This window comes from Perognathus longimembris, chromosome 28, assembly GCF_023159225.1.
Source record: "Perognathus longimembris pacificus isolate PPM17 chromosome 28, ASM2315922v1, whole genome shotgun sequence".
NCBI classification, from domain to species: Eukaryota; Metazoa; Chordata; class Mammalia; order Rodentia; family Heteromyidae; genus Perognathus; species Perognathus longimembris.
The window spans coordinates 33,571,340-33,584,447 of record NC_063188.1 but is presented as its reverse complement, the minus strand read 5'-3'; the positions used below and the strand labels follow the sequence as shown (position 1 = coordinate 33,584,447).

The window sequence follows — 13,108 nt, the reverse complement described above, 5'->3', positions numbered from 1 at the left end:
GTCCAGTAAATCTCTGAAATGAGTGAAGAGCCAGTGAATTGAACCGTAACAAAAGGTGAAGGGAAGAAAGTCCAGGAACTATTCCTGACTTCCATCTAGCCTGCACCATGGGTATAATAAAAGGAGGTCTTATACTCCCTTCAGAAATCAGAGAGAACCTCTGGATACTTGCTTTTTCAGAGAGTGGAATGTAGAACCTCTGCTACAGTGCTACATGAAAAATGTAAGAAGAAAAAAGTAAAAGAAGTGTGTGTGTGTGTGTGTGTGTGTGCGCGTGCGTGCGCGCGCGCGTGCGTGTGGCTTAGAGCCAATGAAAGATAAATGGCTTGGCAACACACTGTGCTGTAGGCTCAGCTTTTCTTCCAGTGCTGGGAGGCTCTGTATAGGGACCCTACTGAACAAGCTGTTCTAGCAAGATGTCCTGGGACCTGGCTCATCACCATTGGCTCTTGGCATGAGCCATCCTGCAGGGACAGCTCCCATCCTCCTCTTCACTGAAGCCTGCAAAGCCTCCTTAGGGCAATAGCTTTGTTCTTTTCAGGCTTGTTTTCCTGGGATGTGGGTTGCTGCTACTTTTTGCTTCTAGGGCAACTCAAGAGAAGGAGAATTCCACCTACACAGTAGTTACCTCAGCACCACTTAATAGGACCCAAGGATTTGCCAGTTTCTTCTCAACTCCCTATCCTCTGTCTCTCATTTTGCTTTCTTCTGTGTTTCCTGGTCCCTTGGATAGAAGGCACAGGGTATAGAATTCTTTCTGACAACCTTGATGGAAAGATTTGTAGTCTACAAATGCAAGTATGCGGCTGGGGACAATGAGCTGCAATTTCTGAAGTTAGAATTGAGCCAGAAAATCAGGTATATCTGATCACCACAGAGAAGGCAACAGGAAAAAAATGGGGCATAAAACTGTCAGACTGAGTACTTTATCTCCTACAATGATCTGGGCTCAGACAGGTAGGAAACAAATGGTTAAATGGAGCACTTTGGATTTGTCAGACAATTACAATCTCAGTGTTGTCTTATCAGTCAGCATAGATAATTGAAAACTGATATGAGGGCTTTGCGTTTGAGAAGTGTGTTTCCTCTGGAAACTCACAAAAGCTCAAATATGTTACTGCCTTTTTTCCTCATAAAATTTCTGGCAGGCACATAAGGTACCTATTAATGTTCACATTGAGTAGATAGCAATATTAGCAGTGAAGGAATTACCTGATTTGACCAGTATCACATTGAATTCGTGCCACAGCAGGCTGAGAACTTCTGGTTTGTTGGTTTCTACCCTTTGAAAATATACTGATCTATGCAAAAGAAGGCAGTTTCCATCTATGATATCTTTACAATTTCTACATTTCAAGTTATACCTTGAAACACTGAAAATACTAAGCTTGAGATGGTATTGCAGTTTTATCACTGTGTATTGTTGTCAATCAGTCTCTAGCTTTTATGGGAGGAATGGGTTGAAGTTATGACAGAGGAAATCTTCTGAAGTCAAACTGAAGAAAAGGAGAGGGAGGGAATGTGAGCCAAAGAATCCAACAGAATCAGAGGAGATCATAAAATCCTTTCTTTGAGATTTAGAGAATAAAAAACCACCTCCCGGTGACTAGAACAACTGGGCTGCAGGGGGCAGTATGGTCTGGGGAAAAAGCTCCGGATTGCTAGACTTCAACAAAGCTGAATGTCCGTCTTAGCTCAGTGACTTGCAAGCTGTATAACGTTGGAGAGGTCTTTTCATTTGTTGGGGCTGTGTTTTCTTTGTTGGGACAAGCTTGGGCTCAATTTGCTTACTTCATAGGGAAAATGCAAGGTGCCTAGGATCTATGAAAACCACTCTCACAAAGAAAGGTACAAATCTTATTCTTTTTTTTTTCTTTCTTTTTTTTGGCTAGTCCTGGGCTTTGGACTCAGGGCCTGAGCACTGTCCCTGGCTTTTTCCTGCTCAAGGCTAGCACTCTGCCACCTGAGCAACAGTGCCCCTTCTGGACATTTTCCATATATGTGGTGCTGGGGAATCGAACCGAGAGCTTCATGTGTAGGAGGCAAGCACTCTTGCCACTAGGCCATATTCCCAGCCCACAAATCTTATTCTTAACCCATTTGCAAAGTGCTGTCCAATAGAAACATAATGTGGGCATACTGTTTTCACTTTTCCAGTAGCCACATTAAAAACTGAATTAGACACTAATTTATTAGTGAATTTTATTTACTCAGATATATCTTAAGTACTGTCATTTTTCTGTTGAAATGACTGTTCCTGAGATATTTCAGGTTATTTTTTTCATACTTGGCTTTGCAGATCCAAAGTGTGTGTGTGTTATACTTGCAATACATCTGATTTTAGATCAGATGAATTTCAAGAGCTCAGTAGCCATATGTAGTTATTTTCATTAGACAGCATAGCATTATCTTTAGTGAAAAAAATTCACATACTTGTGATGTGGGCCTCAGAGGATTAAATATGACCAGTACCTTTATTATGGTATGAAAAGAGAAGTTTAGTAATTCGCTAAAATTCCAGAGCTGGCAAGGAGGTCTAGGTGTTCTGCCTCCAGCACCAGGATGTTCTTCCTTTCTGATTCACTAGCTACACAGTTGATTAAAATCAAGGGCACTGAACAAATTATTCTGTATGCCCTTTTGTTTCTATGGAGCAATAGGAATCCTCATAGAAACAACCTGGGTCACTGGTTCCTCTGGCTCTGTTTACTGAGAGACCTAAAGTATTTCAAAGTACTATAGAGAAGGACTGGAACCATTTATCTTTTTGCACAAACAAGCAGGAGAAGACCTTAGCATCTTTGATTCATCTGTTTCCCCCCGATCCCTACCCTGGCTCATAAAAATCTTGCTGGCTTCTTTTTCAAAGCAGATCTTCCAGTTTAAGACCAATCAACCAAATGTAATGTATTTCTCTTGTTTTTATTATCATTCAAGACAACTAGAAATGCACATACATTCTCATAAATTATATATAATATACATATATATATATACAGTCTTAAATTTGATTTCTGCCTTGTTAACCAAGTCTAAGTAATTACTAATGTCACTGAACTATATTTTTACTTTTTAAAAGTATTTGAGAAATACTGGGGTATTTATGATAAAATGGTATGCCTATCATTTACCATGCCTAAAATTTAGCCATGCAGTACTCAATTGTTGAGGCAAGGTGATGGTTACACTAAGGAATCATTATGCTATTCTCTATTTTTGTATGTATTTAAAATGCTCAATAATAAAACTTACTTACTTTTTGAATCCATCCACTCCTATTTCCATTGCTATTACCGTTGTCCAAAACACCACTATTATTTTCCTGGAAGACTGCAATAGCCTGTGTTTGCTGCTCCACTCCATTCTACTTCTCCCCCATTCAGCCAGAATGATGCTAAAAATACAACTTAATGCCTTTGACCTTAGTCCTCATCACATAAAATAAAAGCCACATTTGACCTATGAAGATAGCCAAGATTTGGCTCTTGGCTTTCTGCCTGTTTCTTGGCCTTGCTCACTTTTGTCCTGTCCCATTAATTTCTTTCTGTTCCTCCAAAGGACTGAGCATTTTCCAACTTCAATGTGTTGGCATTTGTGGTTCCCAGGCCCCAGATTTTCTTTCTGGTTCTTTACATGACTTGCTTCCTCTAATAAGCTTGTCTCTCAGTTTACATATCACTTCTTCAGAGAGGCCCTTGTTAAATATGCAGTCTCAATGGCCTACTCTGTTCTTCCTATTTACACCCCATTGCTTTACCCTTCCATTATTTACATATTACCATTGTATAGACTTGATTTTGTTTTCTTTGTCTTGCTAGAGATTAGACCCAGGACCTTGTGTATGCTAACCAAGCACTCTACAATGGAGCTATACACCCAGACTTTGAACTTATCCATTCATCTCTTCACTTTTTTGTTTTCTATATCCTCCTTCCCTCCCCTATTAGAATGTAATCTCAAGGACAGTGACTTTTTATCTAGTTACTATTAGTCCAGCAGAATACCTAGTGCACAGATGCCCTCCAAAAATATTTGCTGACTGAAAGACTGCAAGCTATAAAGGCAGATAGGAAAGTGAAGATAGGATTACTAAGAATAGCTACCATTTCATGAACAGTTGGAAAGTGTCAGTTGTGTGAAGACCTTTCCATGTCCATTATATTATTTATTCCTAAGATATACCCTATCATTGTCTCCTTTCTTCGAAGGTAATCTAAAAAAGTTGACATAATTAAGAAACTTTAAAAAGATGAGAAACCAATGGAACCCTAAGCCAAGCATCAGTCTGTTTTAAATCTAAAGCTTGAACAGATGACATCTAAGATAGCCTTATCAAGAGCCAAGCTAAAGTTCCTATGAGTTCAAGAAACAGTGTTCATTGCAGCACAACTTGTCATTGCTAAAATATGGAACCAACCCAAATGCCCCTCAGTAGATGAATGGATCAGGAAAATGTGGTACATGTACACAATGGAATTTTATGCCTCTATCAGAAAGAATGACATTGCCCCATTCTTAAGGAAATGGAAAGACTTGGAAAAAATTATACTAAGTGAAGTGAGCCAGACCCAAAGAAACATGGACTCTATGGTTTCCCTCATAGGGAATAATTAGTACATCTCTAGGATAGACATAGCGGAAGGTCACAATAGCTTAATACCTGTGCCCGTATGAACATATAAGATAATGCTAAGCAAAATGAATTCCATGTTATGGAAATAAGTGATATATCATTTTTGTTGTTACTTTCAACATACCATGTGAAACTGTACCTTTTTTACTCTTGTATTCCCTTCCTGTGGTTTTACTCCTGCTATTATTGTATTTGATCTTTTTTTTTTTTTTGGCCAGTCCTAGGTTGTGAACTCAGAACCTGAGCACTGTCCCTGGCTTCTTTTTTGCTCAAGGCTAGCACTCTGCCACTTGAGCCACAACACCCCTTCTGGCCTTTTTCTGTATATGTGGTGCTGAGGAATCAAACCCAGGGCCTCAAGTATACGAGGCAAGCACTCTTGCCACTAGGCCTTATTCCCAGCCCCTGTATTTGATCTTAGTACCTTGGATACTGTATTGGAACTAGGGAAGGGAAAGGGAATACCAAAATCGAGAGACAAAGGATAAAAAGACAAACCACTGCAAAAGCAATACTTATAAAACCAATTGGTGTAAACCAATTGTACAACCCATGGGGGGGAATTGGGGAGGAGGAAGATGGGGGGAAAATGAGGGAGAAAGTAATAAGTTGGATAAGAAATGTACTCACTGCCCCTCTGTACTTCACTTTGCCAATAAAGAAGAAGAAGTAAAAAAAGAAACAAGAACATTTCCTTTGATTCCTTCTCACAGTGAAGACAGTGGTATTTCTGATAACAACCATGGGAAGGGATCATCTGTTTGCCATCTACTGCTATGGTTTTTGGCTACTCAGACTCATGAATATATTTTAACCAAGTAGGAAGACTTACCGGGAAGGCAGGGTAGCCTGGGAAACCTGGAGGCCCTTGTGCACCCTGGAGAATTAAACAAAGGCTACTGAGTAGCAGCAGGAAATAGTGAACACAAAAGGCTCTCTGAATACTTGGTTCTGAGGAGTGGAGAACCAACCAGGATTGGGCACTAAATAGTGGTATAGACTCATACTCTTCTACTGGTGGTTGTACTACGATGTCCTAATTTAGGGATCTGTGTGGGAACAATCAAGGCTTATGAGTATTTAAAACAGAATCTCAAGTGCATAGGCTAATTGGTTGTTGTTTTTGTTTTTGCCAGTCCTGGGGCTTTTGGACTCAGGGCCTGAGCATTCTCCCTGGCTTCTTTTTGCTCAAGGCTAGCTCTCTGCCACTTGAGCCACAGCGCCACTTCTGGCCGTTTTCTGTATATGTGGTGCTAGGAAGTTGAACCCAGGGCTTCATGTATGGGAGGCAAGCACTCTTGCCACTAGGCCATATCCCCAGCCTGCATAGGCTAATTGGGAGGCAGAAAGGATGATTATCTTTTTCTTCCTTGTAGAACCTGCTTAGTGTTATTTCCTATAGAAAATAAAGGCTGCAGGGAAGTCAATGGCTTGGGGAAAAGTATAACAATTACAGTTTGAATAGGGACACATAACATTCTAAAATTTGTTTCCCTGGTATGCTAACGTGTGTGTGTGCACGTGCATGTGCACACACGTGCTTTGGAAGAGCTTTCTAAGCTTTGACAATGATTGGGGAAGAGGTATGATCTCAAATGCTCCCAGACTGTTTCCCAAATCAATGATTTTCCTGGAAACCTAAAGGGGCCTGGAGCTCTTACTTGCACAATGACAATATAAAGAAGTGAGATTAAACACATTTCACTGTCTGGGCCCCTTAGCCAGGAGAACAAAATCACAAAAGTCAGAACCTCAGGAAGGAAGGAAATGCAAGTGACTGAACGATATATACACGTCGTAACAGAATACATTGAAACACAACCCTGTACACAGTACACACTCATTAAGATAGATCATAAAGTATCTCAGATGAATCTATAGCTTAAGACGTAGTAGTTTAGATCAGGTAAATTAACATATCTACTGTCACTTGATCATTTGGCCACGGTATGTCTTATACTTAGGGTCAAGTCTTTTTTTGGTGTATATGGTGTGTGTGTGTGTGTGTGTGTGTGTGTGTGTGTGTGTGTGTATGTGTGTGTGTGTGTGTAGTGTAGAGGATGGGATCCAAGGCTTTATTTTATGTTATACAAGTGCTCTACTGTTCAAATAAACATCCAATATTTAAGGTCAAATTTTGAGTGCTTAATATTTTTGACAAGACAACTGATAAGGAACCATTTATATCACATCTGTTTTTTCACAATGCTTTGGGGACAGCTTAGGTATTGAGAAATTTAGGAGTTATAAGGAAAAAACACACCTGTTTAATGCTTGTTTTAACTTATTTGGCATATCAAAAATTGAATATGCAAGACTGAACCAGAAAATAGCACTTATACAAGTACTCTGAAACACAGGCATACTCACACCTACACAACAGAAAACAGATTTGGGCATTTTAGAAAGCTTTTCATGGGGGACAAAACAAAGACAATTTTTATCATCACTTCCAAACAAAAATCCATTATCCAAAATTTTGTATTCTTTCAGTTTAGTTATTAGAGTTGAATTGCAGTATTAATCATTTTTTGTCAATTTTAAATGCTTACTACCTTGGATCCTTTTTTCCCTTTGGGGAATCCCATGAACTCTAGCTCCCCTGTAGATGGTGGTGGTCCTGCAGGTCCAGGGAGACCAACATCTCCCTGAAAAAACAAAGAGAACTTTAAGCAAAGGTAAACCATGTATTTTTCCAGAGGGTAGGTTTGTCTTTTTGAAGAGAAATTACCAAATAAGTTCACAAATAAATCCTCATGTACTTTAGCCCCTTCACTCTTTCTTTTAATTTAATTTTATTGTTAAGGTGATGTACAGAGGGGCCCCTTCACTCGTGTTAGGAAAGGAATGGAACTCTCATTGCCAAGGAATTGAGGAAGATTCTCTACTTGACCAAATGCGTTTTGTACCATAACTGCAGAGGAAAGAAGCAAGATGGATAAAAGGAAATCATAGGTTCATGGGTATCATACTCATATACAAAAGGATGTTTATAAGAGCAAAGCAAAATTCGAACAGGGTGAATGGCTACCTCTTAGCAACAGTGATCAGGCTCTTAATTTGTCCAGTCTTTTTCAAGAACACAAGCGGAAATAGAGAATTGTGTGTTGGGACATTGGAGGCTAGAGTTGCTCCTTCACAGGACAGAAGAATCACAGGATGTAGTCATAACATTCCTAGCCTTACTGGAGGCTCACAAATTGCTATAGTCTGTACAAAGGGAAATGAGGAAAGGAGAAAAGTATGACAGAGTAGAGTTGAGAATAGGAAGAGAGATAGAAGAGAAAGACTGAAATAGAGAGAGCAGAGAGGAAGAGTAACAAAAAGAGAAACAATGGTAGGTAGAAGTAAGGAAACAGAAAAGAGAAGGTGATGGAATATATAAAAAGTTGGGAATTAACAAGGTGGAAGAAAGAGAAGGAATACATGCAAAGTACTATGTTGTAAGACCCATACACTTTACAGATAGGAAACAGAGATGACAGTATTTTGAAAGGAAAAGAACCACAAAGCTTATTGTGCAGCATATACATTTAGGCCTCCAGAAGCCCCACAGGGCACCAGTATGGGATGGGGCACATCTATTTCCTAAGATGAAGAACCAAATTCCATTATACAAAACAACTGTGTGTGTAAACAAATCTATTTCTCAGAACATACAAATGAAGTTCATATTTTATGATTTATTTACCTTGACTCCTTTTTCTCCTTGAAAACCTAATCCCATATTTCCCTGGGGCATAGAAATACAGGAAAGAAAAAGAAAATCAATTACTCCTAAGTTCTGCGACCTTAAATTGGAAAGCAGTAGTTTTTTTTTTAAATCACAAAGTAAATTCAACCAAACCAGTATCTTTGTGGCAAAACCAGAGTACTTAGTGGCAGGAGACAAAATGCCCCCAAACATAGTATACTTACATCAGGACCAGGAAGGCCAGGTGGGCCTGGAGGACCCTAGATTTAAAAATAGAAAGAAAAGAGTTAGTATTTGTCACTTTCAGTTAAGAAGAACACTGGTATGTTGGGAGTCACTGGGGGTAAGCCTCCCTCTCTGCCTTGTAAAACTTGGCTTTGATAGAGCAGATTGTTGCTCCTTCTTCTTCCTTCTTTATATCTCCTTTGAAATACCCCACATTGACCAGATAACCATATTAATGGGAAGGTAATTGAATCCATTCTGTGCCATTCCTTCTAACAGGCTGCATATTTTAATTGTATTTTTTTCTGTCTTTTTTGGTACTGGGATCAAATGCAGGGCATTGCACTTGTTAGGCAAGCGCTTTGCCACTGAGCTACATCCTAGCCCAAGGCCACGTATTTTAAAACAATAACTTGAAGCTAAGCCAAAAGAATAAGGTGTAGAATTTCATTCATTAGAGAGAAGCAACTTGGTACAGAAATTTCCTGGAACCACAGAATTGATTGAGTCTGCTTTTCTAATGCTATGTATATGTCAGTATCAGAAAAAAAATTAGGTAGATAGAGCTTGCTCAAGGTTCATGGATAAGAAGAATTTTGATGTTTCTTCAGTGATCAGAGTGTATAATGGCTGTATGATTATCAATGTCTGTCATGCAGAAAGGGGCAATTTATGTGTTAAATAAATGTTGTCGCTGAGCTATACTTTCAGTGAAACTAGAAGGCACAGATTGAATGACCAGACTCTGATAACAAAAAAAGAAGACAACCAATAGCTACTAGCAAGAGCATGTTTTCATGAATGGCAGTTGTTTGTTTCTCCAAGAGAGTCCAAATGATTTCAGATTACATTTACTCCATGGTCTGGTGAAGCAATCAGCAATATGAAGACAGCAATCATGTATTAAGTTGGTCTTACTTGTATTCCTGGTGGTCCCATGGATCCTGTACCTCCAGGAGATCCAGGTGGTCCTTGTGGGCCCTAGAGAGACAAGTTTTTTTTTTTTTAACCAAAGTCAAAATGCAAGACAGCTTCTCTAGGAAAATGAAACGATATATGGCCATAGAAACTGTACAAAATATTCATAGAAACCTTATTATAGCAAAATACATAGCAAAAATACCCGGAGAGGTTTCAGGTATCCATCAGTACAAGAAATTATGAACTGTGAAACACCCATCTAGTGGGAAAATACTCAGTAATAAAGAATAGTACATTATTGGAAAATGAAACAGTATGTACAAATCTCCAAAGCACTTAGCAGACTAAGTGAGAGGAGCTAAAGCCAAAAGGCTACATATTATATTATTGTATATATGTGAGGTTCTAGATCAAGCAAAACCTGACCTATGATAGAGAAAAATGAGAATGGTGGGATGGAGTAGAGGACAGGGATGGGTAATAAGTGATAGAAGGGAATTTTCTGAGGTGATTGATAGCTATATTATATACACTAATGGAGAGTTGGGTTACAGAGGAGTATTCATTTGTCAGACTTCTGCAAATGCACGTTTAAGACTTAAGGATTTAATTGTAAATTCTATATATGAGGGAAAATTGAAGACAAATATTGAAGTTTAACAATAGGCATGCTATAGTACTTAGGAGTAAGTCTGCAATGTACTTTAAAATGCATCAGAAATAAGATGAATGGAAGGATATAGAGGATGCTTACAAGTATTCTAAAACATTAATGATATGGGTGATCACTGAAAAATGTGTTCAATTTTGCTCTATATTTGAATATTCTCTGTTAAAGAATTGTAATAAATAAAGTATAACAGTTATTCAGCATCAGATAAAGTATACTTCAAGCCAGAGATAATTATTGCTGATAAAGAGGGGGCATTTCTCTATCAGAAAGAATGACATTGCCCCATTTGTAAGGAAATGGAAGGACTTGGAAAAAATTATACTAAGTGAAGTGAGCCAAAGAAACATGGACTCTATGGTCTCCCTTATTGGGAATAATTAGTACAGGTTTAGGCAAGTCATCGCAGAGCATCACAAGAGCCCAATAGCTATACCCTTATGAACACATAAGATGATACTAAGTGAAATGAACTCCATGTTACGGAAACGATTGTTACATCACAGTTGTAACTACTTTCAATATCCCATCTGTATCTGTAGCTTCTATTATTGATGATGTTCTTGTATCACCTTCCAGTGGTTGTACCTACACTATCTCTGTAATCTTATCTGAGTATTTTGGAAACCGTGTATACTGGTATTAGAAGTAGGAAATTGAAAGGGAATACCAAAATTGAGAGACACAGGGTAAAAAAAGACAAACAACTACAAAAGCAATACTTGCGAAACTGTTTGGTGAAAGTGAACTGAACACCTCAGGGGGGGAAAGGGAAAGGGGGAGGAAGGAGGGGGGTATGAGGGACAGGGTAACAAACAGTACAAGAAATGTATCCAATGCCTAACGTATGAAACTGTAACCTCTCTGTATATCAGTTTGATAATAAAAATTTGAAAAAAAAAAAGAGGGGGCCTTTCATAATGACAAAGAGGCAACTCATGAGAATGTGTCTGTACCTAAAGGCTGATCTTTAAAATGCATGAAGCAAAAAGAGACTTAACTAGGAGAAATAGGTTGGAGATTATAACATCTTTCCCTCAGTAATTAATAGAACTAAAAAAGCCTAGGTCCACTGATAGTCTCAGCAACATGGTCAACTACCTTGACCCAATGGATACCATTTAGATCCTTATATCTAACAACAACTGAGTATATAGTCTCTTCAAGTACATATACAATATTCACAAAAGCTACACCAGATGCTAGGCCATAAAACAAAGCTCTACAAATTTAACAGGATTAAACATTAAAGTGTGCCCTTCTGACATGAACTAGATCCACTTAGAAATCAATAGTAAAAAAAAATATAGTAGCTGGAAAGTGGCCAAATCATTGGGAATGAAATGATATATTTATACATTCTCCATGGGTCAAAGAAAAGATCAGATAGAACATTGGAACATGTTTACAACTGAATAACAGTACTAAAGCAAGACAATGAAATCAAGAGAAAGCTGGTAGGGAGAAACGTAAGGCCCAGTTCTAATGGGCCTTACAGAACAAAAGTCACATGCGCCTACTAAATAAGGGATGGAGAAGGTACTAGATGTCAGAACTTAGGAAGAAGGAAGGAGTCAAAAGACTCCAGGAATGAATAAAGCATGAACACTGCTTTGAATATTGCTAATAACCTATGGTCTCCCTATCAATCACAAATCTCTTGTTCAGTCACCACACATCCTCTCCTCAAATCTAAGCCCTTTCTAATATTATGCGTGTGCAATAAAACAACAACAACAAACAACTGTACCTTTGTGGGAAGAGAACAGTATCCCTAAGAGAAGCTATGCATCAAATACAGTGGGTGTTATTCTCCCATTTTAACGAACACATCTTTTAAGCCAATTTTGTTTAGCTCTAGGGGACCTATATGTCCTTCATCTTTATTTTTGTGTGGGCTTGCCAAAAGCCTCCTCCCACTATCAACAAGTCTGAACACCATCCATACATCAAGTCTTTCTCTTTCTTAGATGCAAGTCTTCCTCTTTCTCTAAGCTGCACTGGAATTCTTAGACAAGTTCCTACCATTAACTTTTTTTATGTCCTTGGGGACAAGGATGAAATCAATCTATATTGCCTCAGGGAATCAGTATTTTTTAAGGGCTGAAAAAAGAAAGGAAAGCCAGAAGGAAGAAACAAATATAGAAAAGAAGAAGGAAGAGGCAATTCTCGGGCTACTTCAGAAGCAAGTGATAAGAACGTGGAATCTCAAGGAAAATAAAAGCTCTTATCAGCAATCCTTTCGTGAACTTTTATCAAGAATCTCTAAAAGGAATTTTAAAGAAGTGTGTTCTACTTCTTTTGTTTTATTTGTGGCACCAAACACACATAAAAACATAGTACATAATTGCTGAATGAAAGGCGAAATACTTTCCTAATACTCTTTGGAAAATAGGTTTGTTTTTCATGATTTCATGGAACCCACAGTTCAAAAGAAATGAATTGAAAAATAGTATTGCATTATTTATGTTAAGTAACCCTTCAAACTAGGGTTAGGTCTATGTCCCAATGCCTATATTATTCATCTCATTTCATCTCATCACACAGGCACTGTATCATTTTGTACCTTCCCAACAAGATGTAGATGTTATACAGTAAAGTCTTTTGAGAAAGGGAGGGGAGGAAGGAATGAAGAGAACATATTCCCATCAATTGTTTTTGCAATATATCATTATACTTACTTATTTCTTGTTAGTTGTAATTGTTAATCTTTTATGTGCCTAATTTGTAAATTCAATGTTATCACAGGAATGTACATACAGCAAAAAGCACAGTCTGTGCAGGGTTCTACATTATTTGCAGTTTCAGGCATCCCCTGTGCATCTTTGAATACATTCTTCACTGATAAATAGGATTACTGTACAAAGACCCCCTGGCATAAAGTCTGAAAGTCAGCCAGTTATGTAACTCGGGGTGAACAATTCATCTCATTTAGAAAATGGGAATAGCATGAGCTCTTCTACCT

General features: G+C 38.3%; 1 protein-coding gene across 2 annotated transcripts in view; it reads right to left on the bottom strand.

The window, feature by feature from the left end:
- The window catches only part of Col4a6 (collagen type IV alpha 6 chain), a 287,163-nt gene that overhangs the window by 51,903 nt on the left and 222,152 nt on the right, over positions 1–13,108 (bottom strand). For both annotated transcript variants that reach the window (XM_048336449.1, XM_048336450.1), the window contains exons 9-13: positions 9,471–9,533; positions 8,552–8,587; positions 8,325–8,366; positions 7,189–7,281; positions 5,466–5,510 (exon numbers count right to left, since the gene is read on the bottom strand). In XM_048336449.1, coding sequence (XP_048192406.1) covers positions 5,466–5,510; positions 7,189–7,281; positions 8,325–8,366; positions 8,552–8,587; positions 9,471–9,533 — 279 coding nt within the window. The remainder of the gene's footprint in view (positions 1–5,465; positions 5,511–7,188; positions 7,282–8,324; positions 8,367–8,551; positions 8,588–9,470; positions 9,534–13,108) is intronic.